The sequence below is a fragment of the Juglans regia genome, chromosome 8, assembly GCF_001411555.2.
Source record: "Juglans regia cultivar Chandler chromosome 8, Walnut 2.0, whole genome shotgun sequence".
Lineage (NCBI taxonomy): Eukaryota > Viridiplantae > Streptophyta > Magnoliopsida > Fagales > Juglandaceae > Juglans > Juglans regia.
The window spans coordinates 6,131,588-6,144,970 of record NC_049908.1 but is presented as its reverse complement, the minus strand read 5'-3'; the positions used below and the strand labels follow the sequence as shown (position 1 = coordinate 6,144,970).

The 13,383-nt window shown below is 36.6% G+C and overlaps 2 protein-coding genes across 2 annotated transcripts; one reads left to right on the top strand and one right to left on the bottom strand.

Annotated features, from left to right (window-relative positions):
- Window positions 1-66: 66 nt before the first annotated feature.
- LOC109011805 lies at window positions 67-8,566 on the bottom strand. The gene is made up of 9 exons (XM_018993144.2): window positions 8,215-8,566; window positions 7,971-8,092; window positions 5,574-5,781; window positions 4,627-5,152; window positions 4,299-4,550; window positions 3,557-3,748; window positions 3,396-3,470; window positions 746-3,277; window positions 67-645 (listed from the first exon to the last, which is right to left on the bottom strand). The coding sequence occupies exons 1-9, from the start codon at window positions 8,370-8,372 to the stop codon at window positions 340-342; spliced, it is 4,371 nt and encodes a 1,456-aa protein (XP_018848689.1). The 5' UTR covers window positions 8,373-8,566; the 3' UTR covers window positions 67-339.
- A 2,670-nt stretch (window positions 8,567-11,236) lies between these two features.
- On the top strand, window positions 11,237-12,364 carry LOC109011842. Its single transcript, XM_018993183.2, has one exon. The coding sequence runs from the start codon at window positions 11,317-11,319 to the stop codon at window positions 11,947-11,949; it is 633 nt and encodes a 210-aa protein (XP_018848728.1). The 5' UTR covers window positions 11,237-11,316; the 3' UTR covers window positions 11,950-12,364.
- The last annotated feature ends 1,019 nt before the right edge of the window (window positions 12,365-13,383 follow it).

Here is a 13,383-nt window from a genome sequence, read left to right as displayed (position 1 = left end):
TAGTAATTGATGAGAAGAATTTTTCCTTCAAATATACTCGCCCCAGACCTTCAAAGCCAATTTGGAGTAAGAAAACTTGACTGAATTAAAGAATTAACTAACAATCTCAAATAAAAGGGAAGAAAAATAAAATGACTTCCCTATATGCTACTCAAGTCTGTCGATTTAAATGAATATCTACAAGTGTTGTTAATTTCATCTCCCAAATTTTCCTCTATGATATAGACAGTGAAAAAAGAGCATTCTACTCTATATTTAGTACAAGTGTACAACCCATGCGAACTTTCTCCCTGAGATGGACAATATTGAAAACCAGGAACTGAAGAGTCAAATTTCTGATTATGATGTCCACAATGTGTGCATAGCATGCAACTCACTCATGTCGGTGGACATGAGAGACATTTTGTAAAGCTCCCTGAGCTTTCCAGCTTCTCCAGACCTACAGGATACTGGATTTGGTTGAGAGACTGGCGATGATTTGTTTGCACTTCCTGAAATTGTCACGGCCAACATTTTCTTCAAAAGCATCTGCAACTGTCTCCAAAATTTTGCATGCGTATCAGGATGGTCTGTTCTGAAAGAGTCTGAATCCTTATCTGATACATAACGTCCTTCAAGCATGCGAGACAGAGCTGATTCCAGCATCTATAAAACAAATGCAATATATTAGTAACAGTGCTAAGCAGACCAGAAATAGAGAAGTCCAAGAACATTTTTGTACAAGTAGAGAAGTCCAAGAACATACTGCATTTGAGTGAAAAAAGTCGAAAAGGGTTAATGAAAGAGCTGATCTTTCTATGAGAATAGTCAGGTACATGGTGGGATGCGTTTGTGGGCCATAAAAATCTATGGCTCTGTGCCAGTTTCTCTCGGCCAAGGAAGCATACTGCTTGACCCGTTGAAGAATGCTGTTTTCACCTTTAGAAAAGTTGCTATTCTTCTGATCTGACTCCAAAAATTTCAAACAACGATCCCTTTGGTAGCAAGCCAGCTGAAAATAAGCATATGCAGCTTCCTGTTTGCGCAATTCACCTAGCGATTCATACACAGACAGTGCCACCCGTATGGCATCATTAGCTGAAATCTCATGCTTTCTTGATTCTTTCCTCGCTTTCCTGTCACTGGAATTGGTATAACCTACAGATTTACCTTCCAAGGCTCCATTTTCAAAAACTTCTGCAGTTACATCTTCTTTTGCCAAGAGCATGCCAAGCCTCAGATATGTATGCGCAAACTGAGTCTGTACCTCATTCCTCAAGGCACTTGTCACAGATTCATCCCCTTCAGCAACAAGCATCAGTTCTGACTTTGCTGCCCCGTAATATCTCAGTGATTCAGTATATTCTAGTTTAGCAGTCTCCAATGCTTGGTTGTATGCATTATGGAAGAGTGCATGTACTTTGAGATCTTCAATCTTTGATACCATCTCTTCAGCCAATGCACGTCTGCCATGGCCCAAATTACAATTAATTAATATAATGTTGGTGTGATCTGAGACTTCCCTGAATGCATTTATAGCATCTGCAAAAGCAACTTCAGCTTTGTTCAATTCTCTTCTTTCGAGCCTGTTACGACCCAGTTCATTAAAAACCCACCCTTTCTTCTTGACTACAGATTGTAGCTCTGCTGAATCCGATGGAAATCCACCCAGCGCCTTTGTAGCTTCTTCATAACAGGTTAGGGCAGTTAAAAGATTATGCTCTGCATCTTTGACTACAGGACCCCCAAGGTACTTAAATATTCCACCATTTTTCACTTTGGGTGTTTCTCTAGAAGCCATTTCAGTTTGTGAGGCAACTGTGGAGCCTGTATCATGCATCTCCAGAAAACCCTCAACTTTTTTAGTATTAGTTCCCAAAGATTTTAGCCCAAGATTAGCATTATCAGTATAAGGAACTTCTTTTAGGCTTTCATCATTTCCGTTGTGCTGTAAATGCCCACCATCAAAAGCCTTAGTATTGTCCATCCGGTGATGAACATGCCCATCTTCAGGGTCTCCCAAAAGGGAGCAGGATGTGCTCTTTGCATAAACTTTCTTTGACTGTTTTCTGCCATAACCTACAGAGCGCATATCTGCATTGCTACTGCTTGCACTGCTACCACTGCTTGCCCTGTCACTCTGGCAGCTGCAATTTACCAAGGAGCATGAGCTGCAATTCTGGCCACACTGGCCCAGCTGCTTCTTGAGCCTTTTAACTTCCTTCACCACCTCAGAAGAGATTCTCAACTCTCTAGTATTGGATTTCCTCTCTGCGTGCATTGAGATCTCTTTACCATGTACCACATGGAACTCAACATAAACATCTCCAACCAGCGTCCACACCCTGGCCCAGAAGAGGTAAGTGGAAGAGTATTGCTCAAAAGTAAGAGAATCATCTGAGGAGCTGGATTTCTCATCCGTCACATCACCACCGTATAATCTGGCCTTTTCATTTCTTTCGCTGAATTTCTTCTGCAATGATGAGCAACTGATCATTGAAGAAATGAACCTTGTATCTTCAAGATGCTGAGGCATTGATCCGTAAGTAGAACATGCCAATTCTACCACCTTTAATGCCTGATGCAACTGGTCATCCTCCTTATAAGCTTGACCAAGTGCCAAATAAGATTCTCCAAGCAAAAGAACAAGTTTCCACAACTTATGATCCAGTTTTAATGTTGGAAGCCATTCCCGAATGTCACAAACTTCAATACAGTCAGCATCACCACATGCACAAACAGCAAAATTCGTAGACGAAGGCAGTGCATCATTAGTTCCACCGCTTTTGCCCACCAGCTGTGGCTCAGTGCTCTGCAGTTGGCGCATCCATCTGAGAGACTTGATAGCCTGAGAAACATGATGTACTGCAGCTAACTTAGAGGATATGGGATCAACAACAGTTTGAACTGGTGTTGGTGACACCTTGCACAAAGCAGAGCTTTCATTCCCACTGGAACTTGTCACAGCTCCTGGATCTGTTAATTCCGTGTCACCTGCTTCTATCAATTTTTCAGGAGCAGATAAATATGCCTCCAACGTCATCTTGACAGAAGTCTCTGATACTAAATCTTGAAAACTTTGTCCGTCCTCGTATGGTTTATCCTCCGCAACTAAAGAGGAGACCTTTTCATGCCCAACTGATTCTGAATTACCACCTACAAAGTCCGAAGATTCTTCCTCGGCATCAATAACTGTAACTTCGCATTCCACAGGAAGAGATTCAGATGTTAAATCCAGCTCTTCATCATAATTTAAAATGAGCCTTGCAAATTGTTCATGAGCACATGCACGTACAACCTGTTTGGCACAATATTAATTGTAAGAGCAAACATATCATGTACTTCAACTAATTAAAATGAAAGTAATAACATAGAAGCGTTCAATTGTTAGCTTAAAAGTAATTCAGGAAGCATACCAGATGATCTGGCTCATCAAGAAAATCCAAACATTTTTGGAAGAACCTCACACATCTGGCCCTATTGTTAGAAGCCTGCAGCAAACCATCAATAATTAGTGAGAGCTACTTAGAGGCTACAAGACAACATATGAACAAAAATAGTTATATCTCTTCCACACCATTGAAAACGAAAGCCTGTGAGCAATTCGGTACAGAAGAGTCCCTAATGAATACAAGGAATCACTTCGTCCCCTTTGCAATAGAGAAGGCAGGGAGCTTGAGGCATCATCACAATCATCGGAGGAATGGTTCTTGGGAATAACAGAAAGATCAAAAAGTTGAATTACATCTTCCCCCGCACTTTTATAAAGCTGCAGAAATTGAAGTAGAACAAAAATAACAGGTTCACTGGCAATTTAAAAGTAAATAGGTGGAAAAGAAATTGAGATCAAACATACACATTATGAACTCAAAAAGAGAATACCCCTGTATGCAAAACGTGTGTGTGTGTGTGTGAGAGAGAGAGAGAGAGAGAGAGAGAGAGAGAGATTTAAAAAACATGCTTGGGGGATCAGCTACAACTGCCTAATTACGTGATTAATAAAATTTTCTTACTTATAAAAAAAAAAGCTACAAATGCATCAAATAAAAAAAATCAAATTATCATTCAAGCTTCTGAGTCGACTGTTACTCTTGGGAAATAAAGTTGGTTCAATAAATTTAGTTTGAAGTTTATTTTCCTAACACTTAAGAACTGATGAGTATATAGATCGATTTGATTCAGATTCAGATCATTTTATGTAAGAAGACATTGCTTTTGCAAATTCAAGTTGGACTTACGGGGCATCAAATCCATGTTTAGCATTCATTATTTGAAGGTAGTTCACATTTAAAGAGAGTGAATATAAATCACAACAGTACCCAATAAGCACCAGGATCCTGCTTGCAGTTATCTTGGAGGAACCTCAAAACAGAAACGCCATTTTGCTGGATTACATAAGGATAAAAAGCAGGAGTTCCATCCTCAGAGATTCCTTTCAATAGAAATATATCATCTGTTTTCAGAAGCTCATAACCTTGAACAACGCCATTTTGATGATAACAGATGGCCAACTCAGGCACACTTGCCATAACATTGTCAAGCCAAGCTTCAAGCCAAGTTAATGGAGTGACCTGTCAAAACATGGATGAAAAACGTAAAAAAAAAGTATAAGCACAAGCATGGAAAATTTCAAAAGTTCACGCCCACCTGTCGTGTAACGTCCCATAAATGCAAGCTGACAGCAACATATTTTTCATTACTGAACAGAAGCAAGTCACTGCCCAAAAGCATACGGAAATTGTGAAACTGCCAAAATAAAACCCTTCGAAACCCATCATTTCCAACTCTTCTATGTTTTTCAGACTCCTGCATTGAGCACCTGGGCTTCTCGCCAACTTGTGAAGCCTTTTTGACATGATCCCGCCCCTTGTTTCTCTTATTCTTCTTACTGCCCCAAAAGATGCTATCTTGTTTGACTTGAGGGTACTCGGAACAACTATTGGATCCTTCATCTGGAATAACACTATCGCACTTCCCCGCAAATTGAGTTCTATTTCCCCCAGGAAGAACACAAGAATTTGATTGCTTCTGTGGTGGGACATGATGAGTAGGAGGACAATCACAAGCCTCCATTCTAACTGAATGCATGGCAAAATTCAAAAATAAAGAATCTGCAGATTTTGACTGATTGTTGTGTCTTCTAATCAACTTTTCTCCCTCTTCAACATCTGGCCTGAACTTGATAAAATAGAATAGACATAAAGATTCAGCTCATTTTGTAGTAGAATTTTTTTGTTAAGTATTTCTCAGAAAATCAATGCTCAACAATTATTATTTTTGAGAATCTAATTCACAAAGAGCAAGAAATCCCAAGAATTAACGTCATTGTCGTTTAAATGTACTTAAAATTTGATTGATCGCATGGTTCAAATAGATTACAACTAGTACAGACAAATTTCAATTGGTAAAGATAGCCTTGCATTTTAAACATTTTAAAAAAATTATGGGAGTGGAAATTCTAAAGAATTGTCAAATGGATAGACAAACTTCAATCATATCCATCCACTGACAATTCACTCTTAGAATTCCTTTGCAACAAAAAAATCTTGAAAAAATTTAATGGGATGAAATTAAGGCAGTAGACAAATACCCACCCAGTATTTAGAACAAGAGTCTGTCCAACACGATGAACGGCAATTGATAATCGTGCCTTAGAATATGGCATTTTAAAGATCTGCTTCAGAATGTCAGCTGGAGCAATCACATCTATCTCATCCCCATACTCAACCAAACCAGAAACTGCAAGGGCCTCACATTTCCTAGAAAAATTTGATGTAACAGCACCACTTTCCCAAGGTAAATCTGCCAAGCATGAGCACCAGTGCAAATGATTCAGCAAAGAAGCAAATAAGAAGTAAAGCATTATCTAAATTTTGTTTACATTAGTGTGGCAATACAGTGACCTAAAAAGGGGACTCATACCAAATTGTAGCCCATCCACCCCCCCCCCCCCCCCCAAAAAAAAAAAAAAAAGAACCTAAGAAGGATTAAATTGGGCCCTTGCTTAATTGATCACCCTAGCAAATAGTTGCAACAAAGGGTACAGGTCCCTTCTCCTTTTCAGAACATAGGATGTGAAAGTACCCATCATTCAAACATATTCGGTCTTGGCTCTGTGAATCAGCACATTCCTGACCAAAACCGGTGCATGAGCAAGTAACAACTCAGGTATCTAGGATTGATATGCTTATAACTATGGTATAATGATAATGATTGATTGATCCTGAGAATGGGATCTCTTCGTTAAAAACAAGGGTATGGGATGATTATTGATTAAAGAGCAGAAATTCTGCAACAACAAAGAGTTGAGTTCACAAGAACCTACACTCTTAGCGTCCAGAAAGATCGGTAACTCATAAATTTAGCTTCTGCAAGGGGGAAAAAGTTATTGAGCCAAAAGCTAGAGCTGATGTGTGACCCTTGATTTCATAGAGAACACCAAAGTTGATGGCAGAGAATGTGCATGTTTCTTAAGAACATTACAGATTTAAAGTCCAACTAGAACTTGAAAGTCTAAATGTGATTGCATTGCGTCTATTAGTAGAGTAAGGCTCGGTGGCAAGAGCTTAAGTGAGGAACTAAGATTTTCTAACCATCTTTGAGTTTGACATTGATTAAAATCTCACCTAGCAACTAACAATAATCATTTCAAATAGCCCACCCAGATGGTTGGGAAGCCCGTGGCTCTGTGCATCCAGAGTCATGGAAGATAAACTTGAGCATATAGAGTAATAGTTGAAGAAGCTCAAAGAAATATTGAGTCATGGACTCCACCCACTCAAAACATAACATCAAACAGCGTGAGTTAAATTGACAACAAAACTAGATCATGCAACTGCTCCTACCTTTCTGGCCCGGTTGACATATTGCCCCTAGGCATTTCCAAAGAAATAATCTCTTTAGCATTACAAACTAGTCTTCCTTATCTGAAAACTTTAGCAAGGTCCAAGCAACCCCAAACACATACCTTAATATACTATATAAACTATACATCAGTTGAGTTCAAAGGATCATCATTTTGTGGGTCCCACTGGGGGCCAGTAAACACAGCCAGTAGGATACGTACACTGATGGAAATTGTCAGCTCCATTGATTTATAGCAGAAATGCTATTAACCAGGCGACGATATAGAAGTCTCAGACCTCCTTGGCTCATGAATTTTTCATGTCTTCATTTAAGACATTGTTTTGAATGTAGAGGTTAGCGTAAGGGGAAAAAGAAAAAGGAAATAAAAAAGCAATTGAAACTGAAGGGAGGAAATTAAGAAGCAAAAGATCAAGGGTAAACAAGACTAGTGAACTCTAATTGGGCTATAGTTTTGGTAAAGGTAAGATCAGAACAGGATCCCAAATACTTATACATGTCCAGCAAAAAAGAGAGTGGAGAAGTTCGGGTGACATAGGGGAAAACGGAAACTTTGCATGGATGCAGTGGCGAAGTGTTTCTGGAGTTTATTAATTTTTAGATATTCATCAGTTTATAGATTCTTTTAAAGGAGTATTAACATGCCATGTAATTTAAATGCTTATTTAAGTAGTAATTTTAATTGATGACATCCTATGATGGGATGGGCCGGGAGTATCTAATAATTACTCTATGAACGGACATCCAAGAAAAAAACATGTTCATTAAGGTAGCAAGCCTTGAAATTACGCAAACAGATATCTACAAGCAGAAACACAATAAATGCATCCTGAGTAGTGAAATATCAAAATCAATTCTGGAAACTAAGAGCGAAATCCATCTAATTAGATAATCTAATGCTGTGCAATGGCAAGAAGATCCATAACGAACACAAAACGTGACATTTTTGTGATCAAAGGCCTGTGTGTGTATCCCCCAAAGAACCGCTAAAATCCGGAAGCACGGAAATTCAAAGTAAAAAAAAGTACTGCAACACGTATCAAAAACGAAATTATCGAATGAGTTTTTCCATGCAAGCTACTACAATGCGTTACAATCTGCAACAAAAAAAATGGATCAATGCGCACCTCCATTAGCCTTGGACTGCACAGCAGCAATAGGAATAAACTTTTCCGGAAACTTGGAGAAAATTGGAGGCGTATTGAGATCCGTCTCCGTCGGAAGCATCCGATACCGAGGAGCGCTAACTCTTTCATTAGAACCAAAAACAATATTCAATTTTTTTTCTTTTGTTAGAGCTAAAAAACACAAAATTGCAATCGCAAAAAGTTCAACCGAAATAGTTAAAGAAAATCGAGGGAGATAGATTACGCTAGGGGTGATGGGATGAGAGCGGAGGAATCGAAAGACTGGAAGGATTTGTCCGTGGGAACGGGGATAGAACCACAGAGGAATCCGACGGGCTTGGGCTTAACGACTTCAAGTCTTCCGACGCACTGGCACTGAAGGTCTCTCTCCAATTTTGCCATGGCGAGCGGGAGGGCTTGGGGGGGGAGGGGGGGATTTCTATCGCTTTTGCTTTCTTGCACTTTGTTTGTTTGAAATTGGTTGGCACGGTCTCTTCTCCTCTGTAATGAAGATGAACTTCGACTGGAAGCAAGCAAACGCGTCAAAAAACCAATTGAGCTCGACGACGACGAGGAGGAGCGGTGAGGTGATGATCTTCTCAACGTTTCTTTCAAATCCAGCACGGTTGCTAGTAGTAGAATTAAAACAGAGATACGGGTGTGTGTTGTGTGTTTGGGTACGAGGTCCTGCTTTTCCCTGTCCGTAATAAGTTTGTAATGGTTATCCAAACTGAAACGAGACGTTGGTCTTTCCATGTAACTAATAAGGCTGTGTTTGTTTCTGAGCGAGACGTGATCCAGAACTTCTCGAATGTTTATTCTTGAACTGCAAACATATCTTAGGATTCGCAGAAATCATAGATAATGTGATATTTTGACAGATGATGTTCGCTTTTCATTGCTTCTAATAAGAGTATGGGTGATACCCGCGTGGTACCGGGCGGGGGTACCCTCCCCCGCACCCCGCCCCGCATCAAGCGAGGGTTGAGATTTTTTTCCCGTCTCTTGCCGGAAAAAAAAACTCCATCCGCCCCACCCGCTCAGGTTAATACATTGTGTTTTAAAAAAAAAATTAGTCTAAAAATATTTTTTTAGATCCAAATTATAATATAATTTAAATAATAAATTAAAATTTATAAATATAAAAAGAACTTAAACTCATTAGAGTTAGATTTTGGATTGTCTTGACCTCTTAGGCCAACATTTATATAAAAGATCAAGACAATACAATAATCATCCTTAAGTAATATGAGACTTAATACAATGACTTAAATACAATTTGAAGTTTTTAATAAATTATATATGTGGTGCGAAGCGGGGGGAGGGGCGGGGCCTCGCTGGGGTCATCCCGCCCCCTGCCCCTGCTAGGCCCTCTCCATGTGGGGCAGGGTAGCGGCCTACATAAGAGTTCCATTTTCACTTTCGAATGTAGGGAAATGTTTAGAGTTGTGTTTGAAGTTTTAAAAAATGTTTAAATAACAATACAGGTTCTTTAAATTAAATTATTCTCAACTAAGTTAAAAAGTACATTTGAGAAAAGACATAATTTTCTCAAACGTGCTTTTTTGGATAATGTGAAACATAATTTGAATATTTAAAAAATTGTCAATGGACAAAAATATCCATATAATTTTAAGGTAATTATAATTTTTAAATTTTCAAAAATATGATCATAATTAAAAAAAAATCAAATGATCATCTTTTCTACATCAAAAAATATTAAACAAATGTAATATATTTGAAAGTATTTTAAATACATGGTTACCAAACAGTAAAAAATCAAATGATTGTCTTTTCTACATCAAAAAAAAAAATTTTAATTTGTTTCCAAACAAATATAACATATTTGAAAGTGTTTTAAACACATGGTTACCAAACAATAAATAAAATTTTAATAGTAGAACTTATTATTTAAACTATAAGATATAAGTCATAAAGTTATAAGTTATATTTCTCATCGCAATCCCAAATATGCACTAAGTGTATACTAACTGAGGCAATTATTTTTTTAATGTTATTTCTCACACTCAAAAACTTTGTTCTTTCCATTTGATAAAATGTATACTATATTTTTTTTTTGCCGCTTTATTATATATAAAGTCTATGTGCATTCTATATATCTATTTTTTAAATATTTTCATGTTACTTTTATTTTAATCCACTTTTTTAAATGCATACTGATAAACATCATCTTTTATTGTCCATGTATAGTTTTCTAGTCAGTCTCGAATATATAAATAACACATGCAAAGATTGTATGACACTACGACTGAAGAATTTTTCATGAACAAAACAAGGTAAAAGAACAAAATATATAATTGAAATACAATTAGATAGAATGACATACATGACCGTTAGATTCCCAAAAATAAGCATGTTGAAAAAAATCTACGAAAAATTATAGTAATTAAATAAAATATAATTATCGTTAGATTAAAGAATAAAGTATCATCATTAGATCTGAAAATACAAGTATTAAAAAAATAGATAAAATAAAATAATGAATAATATTTATTGTTATAAAGAGTTAAATAACTAATTTAATGTGTGGTTAAGATAGTCAAAATACAAAAAGTGACATATTAGTTAAAAAGCTTTCAAAGCAATAGACTGGAATGCTCATTTATTGGCCGTAGATTCTAATCCAACTTAATTTAGGAGAGGTTTTGATTCAAAATTTATCTCAATTCATCTCATTTTATTATTATAATTTTTTTAAATTCTCACATGAAATATAATAAATAATTCAATTTTTTCAAATCTCAAAATAATTTTTTTAAATTTTCACACTAAATTTAATAAATAATTCAACTTTTATTTAATTATTTCCAAATCATCTCAATCCATCTTAACTCATATCTGAATCAAAACCTCTCATTAGTCACTCTTTATAATTTATACTGAACTGAGTTGAAGTCTAATTTTAAACTGAATCTAATATTTAAATATTAAAATTTTAAATTATTAAATTTATCTCAACTCAAAACCTTTGCAAATCTTAAAAATAGAAGTACTTTGTCTGTATACATTATATGGTGATCTACACGTGTAATGAATGACCCAGTCAACTCAATTACAATAATAATGTGCAGAAGAGTCCACTACTAGTACAATCACAATGTCCCTTCAATCTCCAGTTTTTTCTCCCTAGCCCCTCGCTCCTTGACAATTGACATCGATGAGTAGGGTCGTTTAGTAAATATTATATTTTCACTCCTAATGTCCAAAGATTATGAGCAATGAGTGACACATCTCTATATATAGAGGCAAAGAAGATGGAGAAGAAAAAAGAAAAGTCACTTTACGAAGCCAAGTCTTCTTCTCTTTTGCTAGCCAGAAAGTGATCATGGATTCCTTAGCAACTCTGAGTGGCAGTTCCCAACTTGTCAGCAAAGAGAGTGACACCACATTTCCGGCCACAAAATACACATCCTCTCGCCGGACTCCGTCCTCTTCCTCCTCATCATCATCACGACCTTCACTATCTTCTTCTTCCTTTGCTTCTTCTTATTTCCTTGATGATTCCCCGCTCAACCCAGCCACTCCCCTAAGATATTCCGGTGTCCCGTTTTCTTGGGAAAAACTACCAGGAATTCCCAAGAAACAAGTCTCCATGAAAAGGGGACCCTCGTTAAAGCTTCTGCCATTGCCACCACCGACCAATTCAACCTCAAAGAGAGTCAGCTCCGAAGATGTTGGGGATCGGAAGAAGAATAACTCTAGACAGATTTTCCAAAGGGATCCATTCTTTGCTGCAATGGTGGAGTGCTCCAAGGATATTGATGATAAAAAATCATCAAACAGTAGCAGCAATCTTTGGAATGCAGCTAATAAGGTATCTAGGAGCTTGAGTGATCGTTTTGGGATTATCAATCTTTATGCTTCTTGCAAGAGAACTTGCGCAATATCAAAGTCAATAGTCTATCTTCCAAGATCAAGCAGAAACTCCTACGATCTGATTCATCCCCGTTCCCGATGAACTTGTTTCCCTTTCAGTCATCCTCTACCGGGTTTGTGCTATATTGGTTGATCTCTTCTTCTTTTTTTTCTGCTCTTTTATTTTTTAAATGGTATGTGACGACAAGTGGACAACTATGTCAAGAATTTCATAAGCCATTGTAAAATGTTAATATAAGTAGGAAGCTGCATGCAGTGTTTGTCTGCATTATTTAGTAAGAGAGTTACAGTGTTTTATCTTATTGTTTTTGTGTATGTGATGATGTCGAGATCTTTATAGTATATACTATAGTTGCTGTTTTTCATGTGATGTATGGGACAGGAGGAGTGAAATGTACTTAAAACCCATGTGGGAGGAAGCAAAGGTACAGGACCACATGCACAGGGGAATAGATAGCTCTTGTATTGATGATTGGAGTTTTTTATATCTTTTTTTTTATACAATTATTGACCCATTACACAGTTCTGTGTGCCCCTTGAACGAGGGTTAGAGGTTGTTGAGCTACCCAATTATATATGCACTCTTACGTTTTATTTTGGTGGTGTTTTTGTTTTCTATAAACCCAAAAGGAAAATATATATTTTAGATACAAAAGAATTACACAACAATAAATTTATAAACTGATGTGTCTTGATGTGATACGTCAGATTGTTAAATTATTTTTATTATAAAATAGATCTAACGTATTCTATAAAATCATATCAATTTGTGAATTTTTTTTTATATAATCTTTTTGTATATATAGCAGTTCTCGTGATAAAATTTAAGATAAAAAACAAATATGAAAAACAAACGGCGATTGAATTAGATAGTGTCATTAGAATCATGAGGTCGGTTAAGTTGTGTCCTTAAATTCAAGTTGGGCATTTTTTCCATCTCCTTGGATGGGTACGTGTCTATACTCATCATGAAGTCAATCCTTTTGATAAATTCATGAGTGTGTTCTTGAGGTTTCTTTCTCTGTTAAATAAATAGGGGTCGATCTTCTTTCCATTTTGTTTTGTGTGTGTGTGTGTTGCATATGATGAAAGTTACTGTGGGCATTGTCTTTTTGTCAAGTTTATGCCGGTGGGAGAGTGCTGAAAGCAGGGATGGCACATGAACAAGAGGTCCACACACAGGCACGTGTGTGTGTTTGACCTATCTGCTAGCTCGAGTGGCGTCTCTTCGATAATTTGGAAAAATGCTAAAAGTCTTAAACTACATACATTTACTTAATCAATATATAATTTATTATTTTTACCATTCTATTTAAATAAATTACATATTTAAACATTAGTACAAAATGATAAAAATGACAAATTACGTATTAATTAGATAAATGTGTGTGATGTAAGATTTTTATATAAAAAAAATCCAATCATTTAGAGAGAAATATAAACAATTTATTTTGACGATAAATAATAATTTTAGATATAATTATAAAATATGTAAATACAATACACACATCTTAAA

Coding starts and splice junctions, on each gene's coding strand:
- LOC109011842 (XM_018993183.2), top strand. CDS start 11,317: ATGGATTCCTTAGCAACTCTGAGTGGCAGTTCCCAACTTGTCAGCAAA.
- LOC109011805 (XM_018993144.2), bottom strand. CDS start 8,372: ATGGCAAAATTGGAGAGAGACCTTCAGTGCCAGTGCGTCGGAAGACTT. Junction 5,782..7,970: donor GCAGTCCAAGGCTAATGGAG/GTGCGCATTGAT, acceptor CATGCTTGGCAG/ATTTACCTTGGGAAAGTGGT. Junction 3,471..3,556: donor ACAGGCTTTCGTTTTCAATG/GTGTGGAAGAGA, acceptor GGTTTGCTGCAG/GCTTCTAACAATAGGGCCAG.